The 15851-nt window shown below is 23.7% G+C and overlaps 7 protein-coding genes across 7 annotated transcripts; 3 read left to right on the top strand and 4 right to left on the bottom strand.

Annotated features, from left to right (window-relative positions):
* Positions 1-244: 244 nt before the first annotated feature.
* On the top strand, positions 245-1660 carry ENU1_104310 (ATP/GTP-binding protein, putative; the record flags this gene model as incomplete). The annotated part of the gene is made up of 2 exons (XM_008859398.1): positions 245-694; positions 821-1660. The coding sequence occupies 2 exons, from the start codon at positions 245-247 to the stop codon at positions 1658-1660; spliced, it is 1290 nt and encodes a 429-aa protein (XP_008857620.1).
* A 96-nt stretch (positions 1661-1756) lies between these two features.
* ENU1_104320 (transporter, major facilitator family protein) lies at positions 1757-3283 on the bottom strand (the record flags this gene model as incomplete). Its single annotated transcript, XM_008859399.1, has 1 exon — positions 1757-3283. One exon carries the CDS (start codon positions 3281-3283, stop codon positions 1757-1759), a length of 1527 nt encoding a protein of 508 aa, XP_008857621.1.
* A 420-nt stretch (positions 3284-3703) lies between these two features.
* Positions 3704-4693, bottom strand: ENU1_104330 (hypothetical protein; the record flags this gene model as incomplete). The annotated part of the gene is made up of 1 exon (XM_008859400.1): positions 3704-4693. One exon carries the CDS (start codon positions 4691-4693, stop codon positions 3704-3706), a length of 990 nt encoding a protein of 329 aa, XP_008857622.1.
* A 3492-nt stretch (positions 4694-8185) lies between these two features.
* On the bottom strand, positions 8186-9007 carry ENU1_104340 (hypothetical protein; the record flags this gene model as incomplete). The annotated part of the gene is made up of 1 exon (XM_008859401.1): positions 8186-9007. The coding sequence occupies one exon, from the start codon at positions 9005-9007 to the stop codon at positions 8186-8188; it is 822 nt and encodes a 273-aa protein (XP_008857623.1).
* Positions 9008-9126: 119 nt separating this feature from the next.
* ENU1_104350 (hypothetical protein) lies at positions 9127-10125 on the top strand (the record flags this gene model as incomplete). Its single annotated transcript, XM_008859402.1, has 1 exon — positions 9127-10125. The coding sequence occupies one exon, from the start codon at positions 9127-9129 to the stop codon at positions 10123-10125; it is 999 nt and encodes a 332-aa protein (XP_008857624.1).
* A 137-nt stretch (positions 10126-10262) lies between these two features.
* ENU1_104360 (Sec1 family protein) lies at positions 10263-11972 on the top strand (the record flags this gene model as incomplete). The annotated part of the gene is made up of 1 exon (XM_008859403.1): positions 10263-11972. The coding sequence occupies one exon, from the start codon at positions 10263-10265 to the stop codon at positions 11970-11972; it is 1710 nt and encodes a 569-aa protein (XP_008857625.1).
* A 128-nt stretch (positions 11973-12100) lies between these two features.
* ENU1_104370 (hypothetical protein) lies at positions 12101-13435 on the bottom strand (the record flags this gene model as incomplete). The annotated part of the gene is made up of 1 exon (XM_008859404.1): positions 12101-13435. One exon carries the CDS (start codon positions 13433-13435, stop codon positions 12101-12103), a length of 1335 nt encoding a protein of 444 aa, XP_008857626.1.
* Positions 13436-15851: the final 2416 nt, after the last annotated feature.

Consider the following 15851-nt stretch of genomic DNA (forward strand, 5'->3'; position numbering starts at 1 on the left):
TAATCATTATTTCTCTCATTTCCTTATTTTCTGGTTTCTTTTAAAATTTTGAATATCTAATTCGCCTAGTTTATTGAGGAAAGATGAAACCCAAAAATTAAAAGATCATCTCATTAATTTAACCATAAAATTATAAATACTTTCTTAAAATGATAAAAAGCAAAACTATAAACTATAATTTAGTAATATTAATAATATAGAATTGAGGGAGAAAGAGAAGAACTCAAAAACGTAAAAAAAAGGGATGACCACTTCAACGAATGATATTAAAACAGTGCATGTTAATAAGGGAAAAGAGTTAAGAATTATTACTGGAGAAAATTTTACATTTAAAATATTAAAAGGACAGATGGAGTGGAATGGATGTGAGTTGTCAAATGGAACTGCACAATCTATTCAACAAAATACGTGGTTATCATTTTATGCTATTGAGGAATCTGATGTTGAAATTGTTAATTCAAAAAGTTGTTATATTGGAATAAAGTCAGTTGTTGAAGAGTATTATTCTATTTTCAATAATTTAAATGACAACCGTAGTCATTTTGCTGAAGATGAACCAGCACAAATTATTCTTATTACTGGTCCAGCTCGTTCTGGTAAAACAACATTCGCATTACATCAACTAAATTATCAAGTTCAATATGGGTATAATCCATTGTTTGTTGATTTAAGTTTATCAACTAATATTATTACTGTTTGTTATTAACTTTATTTATTAATTTTATAGCAAAGTACTAAATTATAAAATAACTTTTTTGTTTATTTCTAGTTTAACATAATGAAACGTTGTTAATATTTAAATTAAAAAATTAACTTTTAGCTTCCAGGATGTATTGGCTGTACTGTCGTATCAAATACCTTTTCACCAACAACACAACTTGATTATAACTTTAATCAACCATTAGTGTATTGCTGTGGAACAACAAAGATAGAAGATAAAAACCCATTGTATTATCATTATATAGAATTATTAGCAGCTAATTGCTTAACGAAAATGAATTCAGACCAGTCAGTGAAAAAGAGTGGAATGATTATTCGATGTCCATTTATTTCAATGGAAGTAATTAAAAAAGTTGTTAATAGTTTCAAAGTTGATTTAGTTTATGTTATGGATAGTGAACAATTATTAAATGAAATTGAGTCATCTCAATTTGATCATTGTGTGACTTCTTCATTTGTAAATAAACCTGCAGGAATTCCATTATGTATTGAATATAATTCATTTATTAGACGACTTCAACACCGAGCGGTAAATAATTATTTTTATGGATGTAGTCCAGAATCACCGTTATGCCCACGTTCATCTGTATTATTAAGTTCATCAGCTAAAGTAGTAACAATTAAATCATTAAATAATGAGAATGCTGGATTTCTTCCTATTGGACAACCTGCATCTCAAAAACCATATGTTGAAGAAAAAGATAGACAAGATATGAAAAAGAATGATGTGTATGCTTTATTAAATTGTACTACTGTTGATGAAGTATTAAATGATACAACAAATGTTATTGGATTTGTTACTGTTGAAAATATTGGTATTTCAACAGAAGATCAAAATATTCTTTCTTTACAAATAGAAATTTTGTCACCACATCCAGTTGAAGAGTTACCAAGTACTGTATTGGTAGCAACAGGAATGAAGATAGAACATGATATTTAAAAACCATTGATTTTTTAATTTAATTTTTATTTCTTTTAAAAAGAAAATAAGAAATTAATTATTTAAAAAAATTTAATCAGTTACATTTTGTTTCAATTACTTATTGCTATTTTCAACAGGTTCAACTCCATCAGAAATAATAGCATCTCCATCATTTTGTGTTGGATCTGGTGTTTCTGTTGGTTTATTTGGAGTGTCTTCAATTGGCACTGACGTTTGATCATTAATTGTGCCTTTCTCATCTCTGAGAACTTTTAGAATACTTGTTCTATAAATATCACTACCATCTAAACTTGTTGAAGTTCTTACAGTATCCATAGACGACCTACCAACATCTGCAGAAGATCTAGATATGTCATCAAGTTCAATTGTAACTTTAGATGGTGATTGAACACGATTGAAACCAAAGATATTTGTTGTACGTTTATAAACACTAGCAACAATAGAAATAATTAAAATCCCACAACAACACATAAAGATATTAAGAAAGTGTAACCAAGTTTTACCAAATGCAGAACATAATAAACCACAAATAAAAGGTGATAATGAATAAGTCATTTCACCAATAAATTCACTAATACCTAAAAATTTACCATGATTATGTGAAACTGTAATTGAATAATATAAATTGGCTTGTAATTCATATCCAGCAACTATTCCCATTGGAACAGAAAATATCATTACTATCCATCCATTAGGACTAAATAAAAGACCGAGAGCAACAACTAACATTGTACAAAGAGCAAGAAGATTAAATCTTTGTTTATATTGCCAATAACTCCATCTTCCAAGAACAATGAAAGTAATAGTTTGTACAACATTTTCAACAAATAAAAATACACCAACAAAAACTGAAGCCTCTTCAGAAATACCATTAAGATGGATATGATGATCATCAGCATAATCTACATATTGATTACTAATAATAGCAATTACACCATAAAGGAATAAATGCACTACAATAGAAGAATAATAAAAAGTTTTTGGATGACTTCTATTCTTAACAGTATTTTGAAATACTTTCTTTGGATTTGTTTCATCATTTTTATATCTTGGTTTTCTTGGGAAAATAATAAAAACAAATAATGGTAATACTGCAGCAACATACAATGAATAAGATGCACCTAAAATACTAATAGCACTTCCACCTAATAAAAATCCAACAGCTTTACCAAAAGCACTTAACATAGCAAAATTTGAGATATTTTTATTTTCTTCACCGATATATGATTCCGCTCCAATTAAAGTTTCATCTGGTGACCAAAACGCTGCTAAACCAATTCCTTGTATTATTAAGAATATAAATAAAACACTTGTTCCAGTATTATTAACATAATAAATAGCAGTAAAAATACAACTTAGTGCTTGTAAAATACAAGCCAATTCACATAATATTTCACCTCTCCATTTATCAGTTAATATTCCCATTATTGGAGCTAATACTCCAGCAAGACAAAATGTTACTGCATCTGCTGCTCCAATAAGTATAGGACCAGCTTGAAGTTTTTTTAATAAAACGGGAAGAACAAGCCAATAAAAATAAACACTAAAATCGAACATCATTCCAGTAATACAATATAAAGGCATATTAGCCTTTTTATACAAATTCTTTATGCTAACCATATCCACTAATTATTAGATAAGTTCTTATTTTCTTTAAATTGAATTGGAATTCTTTTCCATTATTCAGTTACATTTTTGTGGGGATGTACTTTTTAAATTTTTTCCTTGAAGACGAGGTATTTTTCCCATTTTTGGGCATACATTTTTGTTTATTTTTATTTTTTTCTTTTAGAAGTTTTAGTAATATTCTTACTTTTTGATGGTTTCAAATGGTTTGCTTTGGGTCTATTGAATTAATTAGAAATACTAAAATCTTTGTTACTTTAGTCAATATTATTTTGCTTTATATGTTTATAAAAAATAAAAAGTGAAGAATAATATTATAACTAAACTTTTGAATATTAAAACTTTCTTCTAGAAACCAAGAAAATATAGGTTTGTTGTTGTCGAACAGAAATAATATAATTCACCATCAGTTATTTAATTTAGGTTACCGTAAGCACCAAAATGTTTTCTTTCATCATTTTGGCCTTCTTTCTTTCTTTTAATTACTGCATATGCGATAATGGTTCCCATCACAAAGGCGCAGAAAATAACAATTACTGCAGTAATTATTCCAAACCACATCCACATCTCCCATTCTTTTTGTTCTGCTTTTGCATCTCCTATTTTTGTTATATTTAGCAAAAATGAACGGTCATTAACTGAAGGGACAATAAATCCTGCATAAATCTTAAGTGGAGAAGATGGATGAATTTCAACTGAAACTCGTGCACCTAATCCACTTGCACATTTCAAATCTCCAGTAGAATAACTATCAGCTAATTTAAGACACTTACCACCATTTTCATAGAGGACATGAATAGCATTTAATCCATCTGAATATCCACATGTATTAATTTCAAGTAGTAAGTCTTCATCTATGTCAACTGTATACAAATCACCATATATACCTTGTGATTCTTGGTCTTCATCTAAATTTGAACAAGAATCTTTAGTTTCATTAATATAATGTGGAATAGTGATATACCTAAAGAAAGGAAGGTCTTTTATAGTGACTGTAGTACCATCAGCGTCTTGTTCTGGTACATACTCAAGATTAATATTAATTAATTCAGTAGTTAATTCAGTTGAATAGACAACTAATTTGTATTGGACATTTGTTTCTATTTTGATAGGAATACCAAGAATGACCTTATTGCATGTGTGATTATTTGCACCTTCAAGGAAAATTGAAAATGTTACATTATTAGTATTTGATGAAACAAGAAGAGAATGGTTTTTAATTGAGTCAAATATAAATGCAGAAGTATAAATACTTGTTAATTTCATTGAAGTACATTGAGTTTTCTCAGTAATTGTTGTACTTAATTGTGTAGATAGTTGTATTGGAATATCAATAAGTTGTGGATCAGAATAAGGGTTTGCAAGTACAGCACTAATAAAAAAAAGAAGTATTTGAATATTCATTTCTTTTAATAAATATTTTTAAGTGCTTTTTATTTAGAGATGTACCTTCTTCTTTTTTCCTAGTCATACTTGATAATTCAGACTCTTATTTCTTATAATATTTTTATTGTCTACACCTCAATAAACGTCCCATAGACATATATGAAAATAAAAATTATCCAAAAAAATAATTTTTATGAACTTTCTCCTTCTTTATTATTTAAATTTTGTTGAAACCCTCTTTGGATTTTTGAATAATTTTAATGATAAATTAAAAAAAATATCTAAATAAACTTGTGGAAAAATAAGTAGTTTCTTTACTTTTGGTTGAAAGGAGAACATTAATTGAATAAATAATAGTATAGGTCATTATCATTCTGAAATATAGTGAAATAAAATATCTTTTTTATTTTTATTTTAATAATACTTTTTATGGCTTTTCATTTCAAGTAATAACTTGTAAGTAATTTATTCTCAAAAACTATATCTTTTTATTATTATTATCCCAAAAACGAATAACTTCATTCTATTTTAGTAGGTTTTGGTTGTTTTGTTTTACTTAAAAATAGTTTACTTTATATTAATATAATAAAAAAGTTAATAAATTTTTTTACTATAAATATTCTGTGTTTCTCATAAAGAGGAATATTAAGGAATTTTTTGAATAAATTTATACATTAATTGAGTTGTCATAAATCATAAAGGAGAGAGAGATAATTTTTTTTTGACTTATTTAAGCTAATATTTAATTATTATACAATTTAGAAAAAAAAACATTAATTGAGTTTGTACTAAAAATAATGTTATCTGAGTTTTTCTTTCTTGACATTAAATTTTAATACATGAATCTATGAAAAATAAACCTGAGACATTTTCATTAATCTTTTGTATTAATAAATTTAAGAACTAAATGTATTATAACACACACACTCATATATATTAATTTTTAATGATGTAGTTATTTTCTTTAAGTGAAATAAAAAAGATATTTGTTATATTCATAATTTGAATAATGAATTATTTTAAATTGAATTAGGTTTAATATTTCAAATATACAGTTAGAGTATAAAATAAGAATAAATTTATTATATATTTTGTTTCAGAGAAGATTTAATTTCGTATATTTTGAGTAAGTCATTTGGAAGTTATTTATAAAACAATAATCTGTTGAGATAAACTTTGTTTTTGTTAAGATGAAATGAATAATTATTTCAATAAAAACTCACGTAGAGAGTATGTCTTCACCAAAACATAATTTTATTCCTTTTTATTTAATCCTCAAAAAGTGAAGTTTTATTTCAGAATTGATTAAATAAATAATGAAAAATAAAGAGAATAATAATCATTAAATAAGAAGTATAAAAAGAAGGAGATGATGATTTATTCTATGAGTAAGTTATACTCAATGAAAACAAAACAAAAGCTGTAAAAATAAAATTAATTTATGTTTTTTAAATAAAATTAATATTTCATAGAATTTGGTAACAAGCAATTATTTTAAAGATTTTTGATGGTAAGAAATGTTTAAAATAATAAATGAAATCAAACAAAAATCAAAGGGAAATAAATAAAAGACAAAATCATCGGAATGGTTCTTTTCTTTTTTAAAAATAAAAAATGACGAATTAAAAGAATAAAAATCAGACAAAAATAATGGGGGTTAACCAAAAAAAGAATAAATCAAGCCTGATTCTAACATCTATTTAAGACTGTTCTATAATTATCTTAATTTAGAATTGAAAGCGAAAGACAAACAACCCCTTTCTATTAATACAAGTTTTTATTGTAGTTTTTAGCATTTTTAGAAAAAAATTCAAGTCATTTCTACTCTTTCACTCTTTGGATAAATTCAATTTAAAAAGTGATTAAGGAAGAATATTCTTTGTTGGGGGTATTTAATGATTTAGTTCAGTTCTAATTATTCAATTACTTATGGATTCAAATAGATACTTCAATTTACCAGAGCCTTATACTCAAGAATTTATTAATCAAGTATATAACATTTATGAATTTCAAAAAAAAATATTAGAAAGTCTTGATTCTAAAAATCATAATAATTATACAAGAGTAGAGAATTCTCCTATTATGTCAGATAAAGACAATGAAATGAATCCTTATATTTATTCAACTAAAACAGAAATTAAACCACAAAAAACAAAACGGTATTGGACTAAAGAAGAATGTTTATCTTTTGAAAAAATAATTAAATTTTTAAATATAAATTGTGGACAAGCACTTGATTTTCGTTTGATCTCTATGTATGTTAAGACAAGAACACCTACTCAAGTTAGAAGTCATGCACAAAAGTATTTTTTAAAAGAAGTTTGGTATTTTATTTTTATAAAGAATATTTCATTTATTAATGTTATTTTTTAGCGAGAAAATAATTCTGTTTTAACATCAAATGATCTTATAGAACTTAATACACTTGTTACAAATTATAAACTAATGAACAAACATGGAAATCAACATCATCTTCTTGTAAAATAATTAACTCTTTTTTATTACGTTAATTAATAACATAATAAAAAAAAATTTGTTTTGTATTAATAACAAAAATTTTATTTGTCTTGAATAATTTAATTTATTTTGTTTTTATGTTAATAAATAGAATATAACTTTTTTTCTTTCATTTTATGGAGTTTTTTGTTCAAAAATATATTTTTATCTTCTCAACTTCCACAAATTAATAAAATTCTTCATACTTTAGCAATTTTAAAAGAAAAATAACTCTTTGTTGTTGAATTCTCATTTTTTCAACAAAGACGTACAAATTTTTTTAAGTTGAAACTTAAACTAATTATTCTTTAATATAAGAAGTAACTTCTTTGTTAATTTAAAAATACAAATCCAACCACTAAATTCATAAAAATATATCAAATTTGAAAATAAGATATACATATTATCTATTAAATTATTTATATAAGTATTTCATTACAATCTACTTGCTTATTATTTTGAATTTAATTTTAATATTATCTCATGTTACAATTATATTATTCTTTATTTTTTTTATTTACTTTCGTTACAATTCAATTATTCCAATATTTTGATTTATTATTTTTGATAAATATTTCTTTTTACAATTAATTAAATGAAGGTATTATGTTTATTTCACAAGAATCAATAAATAATTTTATAGTTTTATAAGAACAATAACAATATATTATTTATAATGTTTTTATCAAATCAATAAATATGAATTTATTGTAATTTGATGAATATTTTTTATTTAAAAAAAAAAAAAATAAATCAATTTAATTTAAATAAAAATAATATTATATAATACTAAATATAGAACCCTGGAAGTATTTAAACAAGAAAATAAAAAATAAAAAGTATCATACATGGTGCTCCAGCTAGGCTAAACTCTTTTGGTTGTAGACCTCGTTTAAGATCACCTAGAGTAAAAGATATTATGAAAAAAATAAGGCATTATTCAATTAATAATGTTTTAAATTCATAATAAATATAAAAGAATTATTTTAATGTGAATAAAAATTAAATTGATAATTAAATGTTATCTTTTAAGTTATTATCAATAAATAAAAATTGTTGGTTTTCAGTATTTTCAGTCTTTTTTAACCAACAAATAATTTTATTTAAACCTTTAGTATTCTTTCTTAAAACATCCATTCTCAAATTACAATGAGCACAATTAATATAAAAAGATCCATTTCCTACTGGTTCTAATTCCCAATGATTTTCTTCAAGACTTTCAATTCCATTTGTTTGTGTTACTTTTGTTCCAGGTTTAGTTTTATTATGTTTTCTACCAAGATATTTTTGTGAATGATTACATTGTAAAACTATACAACGTTCATGTCCAGGTATTTCTAATTGTTTTATCTTAAATAACTGATTTTTTTGTTGGTTTGAATAAAATAAACTTATTGGACTTCCATCTTTCATAGACTCCCCATTTACATCAATTCTCATTGTTGGAGCACAAACAGGTTGAATTTGATATATAGTATTATTAAGAATAGTACCATATAATACTTTTCTGTCATTTTCTATTTTCCATTTTGTTTGAACTTTATTTTCTAATTCTTCTATTTCTATTTCTAATTCTACTACTTCATTAGATTCATTGAAATTGGATGTTTCTTCTGGAATTCCTTTTAGTTTTGTTTCAATCATTTGGTATTGTTCATTAAATCCTTCTAATTCTTTTATAAATTGTGTTTCACTTTCTATAGAGTTTATTGTTTGTAACTTTTTAATAACTAATGATATATTTTTTAATGTATTTATTAAATACTTGCGTTTCTCTTTTTCAGTTATTTCATCCCTTCTTTCTTCTTCTTGAAGAATAAGTGAGTCTTCGTTCATTATTTTTATGCTTTTCAGTTCTTAAAAACAAAAAATCTAAAATTATTTTATGTTTTACATACATAAAAGAAAAGCCAAAAAAAAAATATAAAACTCAAAATTATAAATTCATTTTCAAGATGATTTTATTCTACACTGTAGTTACACTATGTTTTGCTATTCAAAATAATAATGACTTACGCCAAATTCTACAAAGATCAGATTTTGTTATTAATTCTGCAGATAAGTTCATTGATGACTTTAGAAATACATTGAAAAAATCAAATACTGCAACTGAAATGTTTATTCAAAAAGAACCACCAAAATTACATAAGAAAGAACAGATTAAACGAATTAATTCTATTCAAAAGAGTCCTACAAATAGAAAGTTCATTAAATCAACTCAATCTCTCATTACATCCCATGAACCAATGAAAATAACTTCATTAAATCAAAGAATTACTGAGTTTCCTTATTTCACACCTATATTAAATGTTAATGAATTCACTCAAACAAAAGATAAATGTAATCCTCATGCTCCTTCTTATGGCTATTATATCCCTATTGTCATTCCTCCAAAGAAAATGTTAAGAGTATCAACTTGTAACAAAGACACAACAGTTTTTACCCCAATATCTGTTACTTATAATGAACAATGTCTTCAAGTAATTCAAAGAAAGTGTAGATTATGGAATGGAAATATTATTGAATATTTACCAAAAGGTAATAAAGGAATGGAGGCAATTGTACGTGTAGGAGCTTCAAATGTCAAGAATGCGACAGTAAGAATAACTGTTTATACAGTCCCAATAACAGAAAAAAATAAATTAAAGTTAGAACAAGGTCATGTCATGCGAGGTAATGTTCAACAATCAACAGTAAAAGTAACAACTAAAGATGGAGATATTGTCCCAAGAATTGATTTCAAAAATAATACTAAGACTACTCATACTTCTGATAACATTATATCTCAACCAAATCACACTATTCAATTACTAGAAAAAGATTTTCATAAAATGGGTGGTTGGTTTAAGGTATGTATTGCTATTTTGATTTCTATTCTTGTATTAACAGTAGGTGTAATTATTTTTGGTTCGTTCCGTGAGTCACAACTTCCTGAACAATATTCTCCATTTTAATTCTATTTTTTTTTGTTTCATAATTTAAAAAACAAAAAAGTTAAAACAAATTATGTTTTTATTATAATAATGGAAATAAACAAAAAAAAGAATAAACAAAAAAAGTCATCACTCTTAACTGAAAATTGTCAAAAGAAATGAACTTATCAGGAGTGTATGGATTAAAAGAAAAACAAAAAGAAGTCCTTGTTAATGTCCTTGAAAGAAAAGTTAGACAATTAGAATCTACAGAAAGTAAATGGAAATTATTAGTTTTTGATAAATTTTGTTCTGAGTTAATTGAAAGTCATTTTGTTGTTTCAGACCTTAGAAAGAATGGAGTTACAATGATTTTAAATATTGAAAATCAAAGACAAAAAATAGATGATGTTGAAGCGATTTATATTATTCAACCAACAAAAAAGAACATTGAAATTATTTGTCAAGATATTCAAAATGAACTTTATGAATCATTTAGTTTATGTTTTAGTAACGAATTAAGTCAAAAACAAATGAAATATTTAGCAAAAGAAGTAGTTCAATTAAAAAAGATATATAAAATTAAAGATGTTATTAATGGATGTTTTAATTTCCAAATACCTGAATACAATTTAATTAATTTTAGCATGGAACACTCATATTCCCTTTTTAATAATCCAACAATTTCTGATGAAATGGGAATGAAATTAATAAATTATATTGTTGATAGTTTATTTACTATTATTTATACTATGAAAGAAATTCCTATTATTCGAACAAGAAATTCTTCAACTGAACAAGTTATTGGTGAAAAATTAGTTAAAAAAATTAGGAACTTTATGAAAAAAGAAGAACATTATTTCATCGAAAAAAAAGAACGAACTTTATTTATTATTTCTAATAGAAATTATGATTTATCACAAGGATTAATGCATGGATGGAGTTATCAAAGTTTAATAAAAGAAACACAAAAAATGAATGGAATGAAAGTTTATTTAAATAATACTACTGAATATATTGATAGTGATGGAGACATTTGGACACAATGTAAAGAAGGAATTATTTCCGATGTTGCTGATACAATTATTGAAAAGACAAAACAACTAGAACAAGTTAAATATATGATACAACAAGAAAATAATAGACTGTTTAATAATGGAAATATACAAATTAATGAAGGATTATATACAATGAGTAAAAAATTAGAACATGAAATTGATTTACATACAACAATTGCACAAGCAGTCTTAAAAAGTATTCAAGAAAGGTCGATTGATTTACTATTTTCGTATGAAGATAATATCATGTCACATATTAAAATTGAAAAGACAGCATTACTTGAATTAATAAAAAAACTTGATAATAAAGATGATATTATTAGATTGTACTATGTCTGTTTATTAAATAATTTCCCAGTTGATGAAATAAACCAACTAATGAATGAAAAACAAATCGATTTAAAAGAATTAAAATATATTGAACATTTAAAACAAATGCAAGAATATCTTCATGTTTCAAAAAAAAATAATGAAAATAGTTTTAGTGTTACCAGTATGGTTGGAACTGTGTTAGGAAAAGTTGCTAAATTACTTCCTTCAGATAAAAAAGTTGCGGCAACAATTGTAGTTGATACATTATCAAATGCAAAAGGAACAGATTTAGAAAAAGAATTTAATTATTTTGACCCTATACAATCGGAAGAATCATTTATTCCTGAAAAGAGACATAAACATACTGATGTTATTTTATTTATGCTTGGAGGTGGTAATTATATGGAATATACTAATATTAGTCAATTTGCAAAAAAATCAAATAAAAGAATTATTTATGCTACAACTGAAATGTTAAATGGAACTGAACTTTTACATCAAATCTCTCGAATAGCATAATATGGTTGATTAGTTTTATTCTTCATTTTTTTACTAATTTATTTAATTTTTGAAAAGAAGAAGTTAAATGGCTTTAAATTAAAGAAAAGAAATAGAAGAAAAATAGAGTAAATTAAAAAACGTACAAATTAATTGGTATTATTATTTTGCAAATATTGGTTCAATTGAAATAATAAAACTGGGTTTTTTACTTGAGATAATAAACTAGTAATATCATGATTTGATAATTGAACTTTATGACTTATACAAAATATTAATGCTTCTGCATAGTCTCCAATTGCAATTAATATTTGTAATATTTGATTATTATTTTTATTCATTCTTTTTAACATATCCATAGCAAATTGATATGCAAAATCACATTTTTCTCTCATACTAACTAATTGTAATGCTACAATTTCATCATCAGGAATAATGTGGTATTGAAGTAACATTAATAGTCTTGAAGTTTGTCCATCATTAATTAATGATTCTATCAACCGGCAATACACTGGAGGTGGTATTTTTGTTTTATTAGAACATATAAATTCAATCATAACATAACAATACACTTGTGGCTCAGGTCTCCAATCTACTAAAGCAGATGATATAGCAGATGACTCTGAAGAAATAGTAAAAATATCTTTTAATGTTTCAAAATCAATATTACCTTTAGCAAAATCATTAAAAATTGATAATAATGCATTTTGGAGAACACGTTGTGGAGCTGAATGTCTTAGTAAAAACGAATATCGTTCTGCTGGAAGAAGACTTTGTGACAATAAAGCAAAGTCTGCTTTTAATGTTGTGATAGTTTGTTCATTAAAATTAATAAATTGATTATGATTAATCCTAAGATTATTTAATGAAAAAGGAGGGAGTTTAACAATAGCAATCTTATTTGCTGTATTATTTATTTCATATAATACTCCAATGGAATTAATCATAATTAATAATAAACCTCCAGTAACTGCCACTTGTGCATAACTATTAACAGGAACATGAAGTTCTAATACACGTTTTAATTGTGGACCAATTTCAATAAGATGAGCAATTTTATTATTTCCTTGATAAGAAAATATCCATGAACTTTCTCGAATTTTAATTACATCAAATGATATTTTTTCTTGTGAAGTAGTTGGTATTGTTAATGATTGAATAAGATGTAATGCTTCACATAATTGATATGTTTCATAAATAATACTTTTTTTCATTTGGGTTAATGTTATTACACAATCACCAATCCATTTCCATCCAGTTAATGGACGATGTTTTGTACTTCTAAATCTGTCTTCATTAGTGTCAAGATAAAAAAGATAGTTTGAGCTAATTGCAATGACATACTTTTGATAACTATCAAGAGCGATAATAGATTCACTACATTCAAAAACCTTTTTATTTCCTTCTTTTGTTAGTAAAAGAATTTTTTTTGGTTGATTTATTAAAGTATAAGCAATAGTATTTTTAATAACACAGTAGGTCATAATTACATCATTGAGTTTAGTTTCAATACAATAAATATAAGGAACAGTAGGTATGGAATAATAGAGTTTATGCTCATTATTGTCAATAAAATAATACCCACATTTATTATTTGGAGTAAAAAGACAACTTTTAAGATTGAACGTAGTAATGATAGGGATTATTGGAGTCAGTGAGTCGTTCATTGTTTTTTTCTAATTCTGTTTTTCTTTAGAAGATTCTTTCTCTTAGAAAAACATCCATTTTATGTAATTATAGATGAATCTTAGAATATATAACATTTTTTTTAATATTGATATTAAACCAAAAAATAATGACTTTGGTTTAAAGAGGTAAGATGTTTTAATTACTATTAATGTTATTAATTTATGAAAGATTAGATAATAATGATGTTAACTGTATTAATTTGTCAAATTGTCTTCAAAAAATATAACCAACCTTTCTTTTTATTAATTAGATAAAATACTGTTTTAAGGTATTAATGTAAATATGATATTTATCTAAACATTTATACATGACTATTTATTTAAGCTTTTATTTATTCTTTTCTTCATTTAATAACTTTGTTTTAATTTTTATCTAAATGAATTGATAATAATATAAGCCGCATTATTGAATAACCAACTTGCTAACCCCTCATCAGTAACTTTTTGTTATAATCATATTTCTTATTTTTTATTGATACATATACAACAAAATGATGTTTATATATAATATTATAGTTAATAAGGAAATAATGTATTCTTATTATATAAACATTTAATTAAAATACTACAAACAAAATGAATTATTTATTTAATCAAAATAATTATAGAAATGGTATAATAACAGCTATTGAAATTATTATTAAATCTAGTTGCTTCAAACATGAATCCAACTCTATAAACAATAATTGAATAAAGTCTCTAATACTATAAATAAAATAGAATATTATTAAGTATTTTAACTTTAAAATCAAATAAAGTGTGCATAAATAAGAAAAATAACTTTTTTATCATGTTTGTAAATTACATGATCATTAGTTATATAAATAAATATTGAAAATATTGAAAAATAAATATTTATTTGCATATTGTTTTTGAGAAGGAATAAGTCTTATCTTTCTTTTAAAAGAAATAAAACATAAAAATAAATGGTTATTTAAAAAAGAAAAATTAATTTTAAACAGGATATAGAAGGAGTGTTACTATAAATTATATTAATAAATTACTAATCAAAGAAGAAATAAGATAATATATGTTATTATAAGGAAATAAAAGGAATAAAAAATATTAATAATTAACTTATTTGAAAATCTAAAAATAAATTAGATTATTACCAAAATACAATAAATAAAAACATTGAACAAATGGTATTATTTCTTGTTTTAAAAGATAAAGAGAGAGATTTTTATAAAAACTTCATTTTAGTTATGATAAATATTTTAAATTTATTTATTATAAATTATCAATTGGATAATAAAGAAGTAGATATAATTTATTCTTCTGAGTTATATTGATTTTAAATATTTTTACTAAAAATAATTTTGTTATTCAATAATGTAATGATAGAAGCTTCATAAGTTTAAGACATAATTATAATTTATAAATACAATATTTTATTAGATGATTAAGCATATTTAAAGGATTCTAATTAAAAAATAAAAATAAAATTCATTTTCATATCTAATCATTAGATTATGTAAGAGTTAGAAAATATTCTTTCTTTAATTTTTTTGTTATATGAATAAATGAAAAACTATATTATTTTTAAACACATTTGTGGTAACTAATGTCTTTAATTAATCAAATTATTACATGTTTAGATAACAAAGAATAAATATTTTAAAATAATGTAAATAATAAGGAATTTTGTTTTAAAAGTGTAATATTATTTCATTCTAAATTAATCTTTTCTTCATTAAGAAAATAGATAATCATTTAAAAAATAAAAAAACAAATAGTTTTTTCAAAATACCTCATCTTAATTAAAAAACTGTCTAAAACCATTTAGCCTTTTAACTATTATATAATATGTTATTAGTTTCTTATAGTAATTTGTAGTAATTTATTCTTCTTTATTCCTTTGTAATATTTATAAACTATTATTTAAATATTTTAAATATTCTAAAACAAAGTTCTTCATGTTCTAAAGAACTTAGGATATTCAATATACTATATTTCTTACCCCCATAAGTCATAATTAATAACAACCTCTCATCATATCTCCGTTTGTCCATAACTAAAAATTGACTATTTTCTTTAAAAAACAAGAAATTATTGGTTTAATTATCAATATTCAAAGCATATTAAAACGAAAATGATGACGAAATTATATTAACAAAACGAATTAAAACAACGAGATTATCTTGTAGATAAAACGAAACCTTTGATTATTTAATCAAAATCCAAACTTGAAAAAAGCAAATAATGTTTAATC

This window comes from Entamoeba nuttalli (assembly GCF_000257125.1).
Source record: "Entamoeba nuttalli P19 unplaced genomic scaffold asmbl_4474, whole genome shotgun sequence".
NCBI classification, from domain to species: domain Eukaryota; phylum Evosea; order Mastigamoebida; family Endamoebidae; genus Entamoeba; species Entamoeba nuttalli.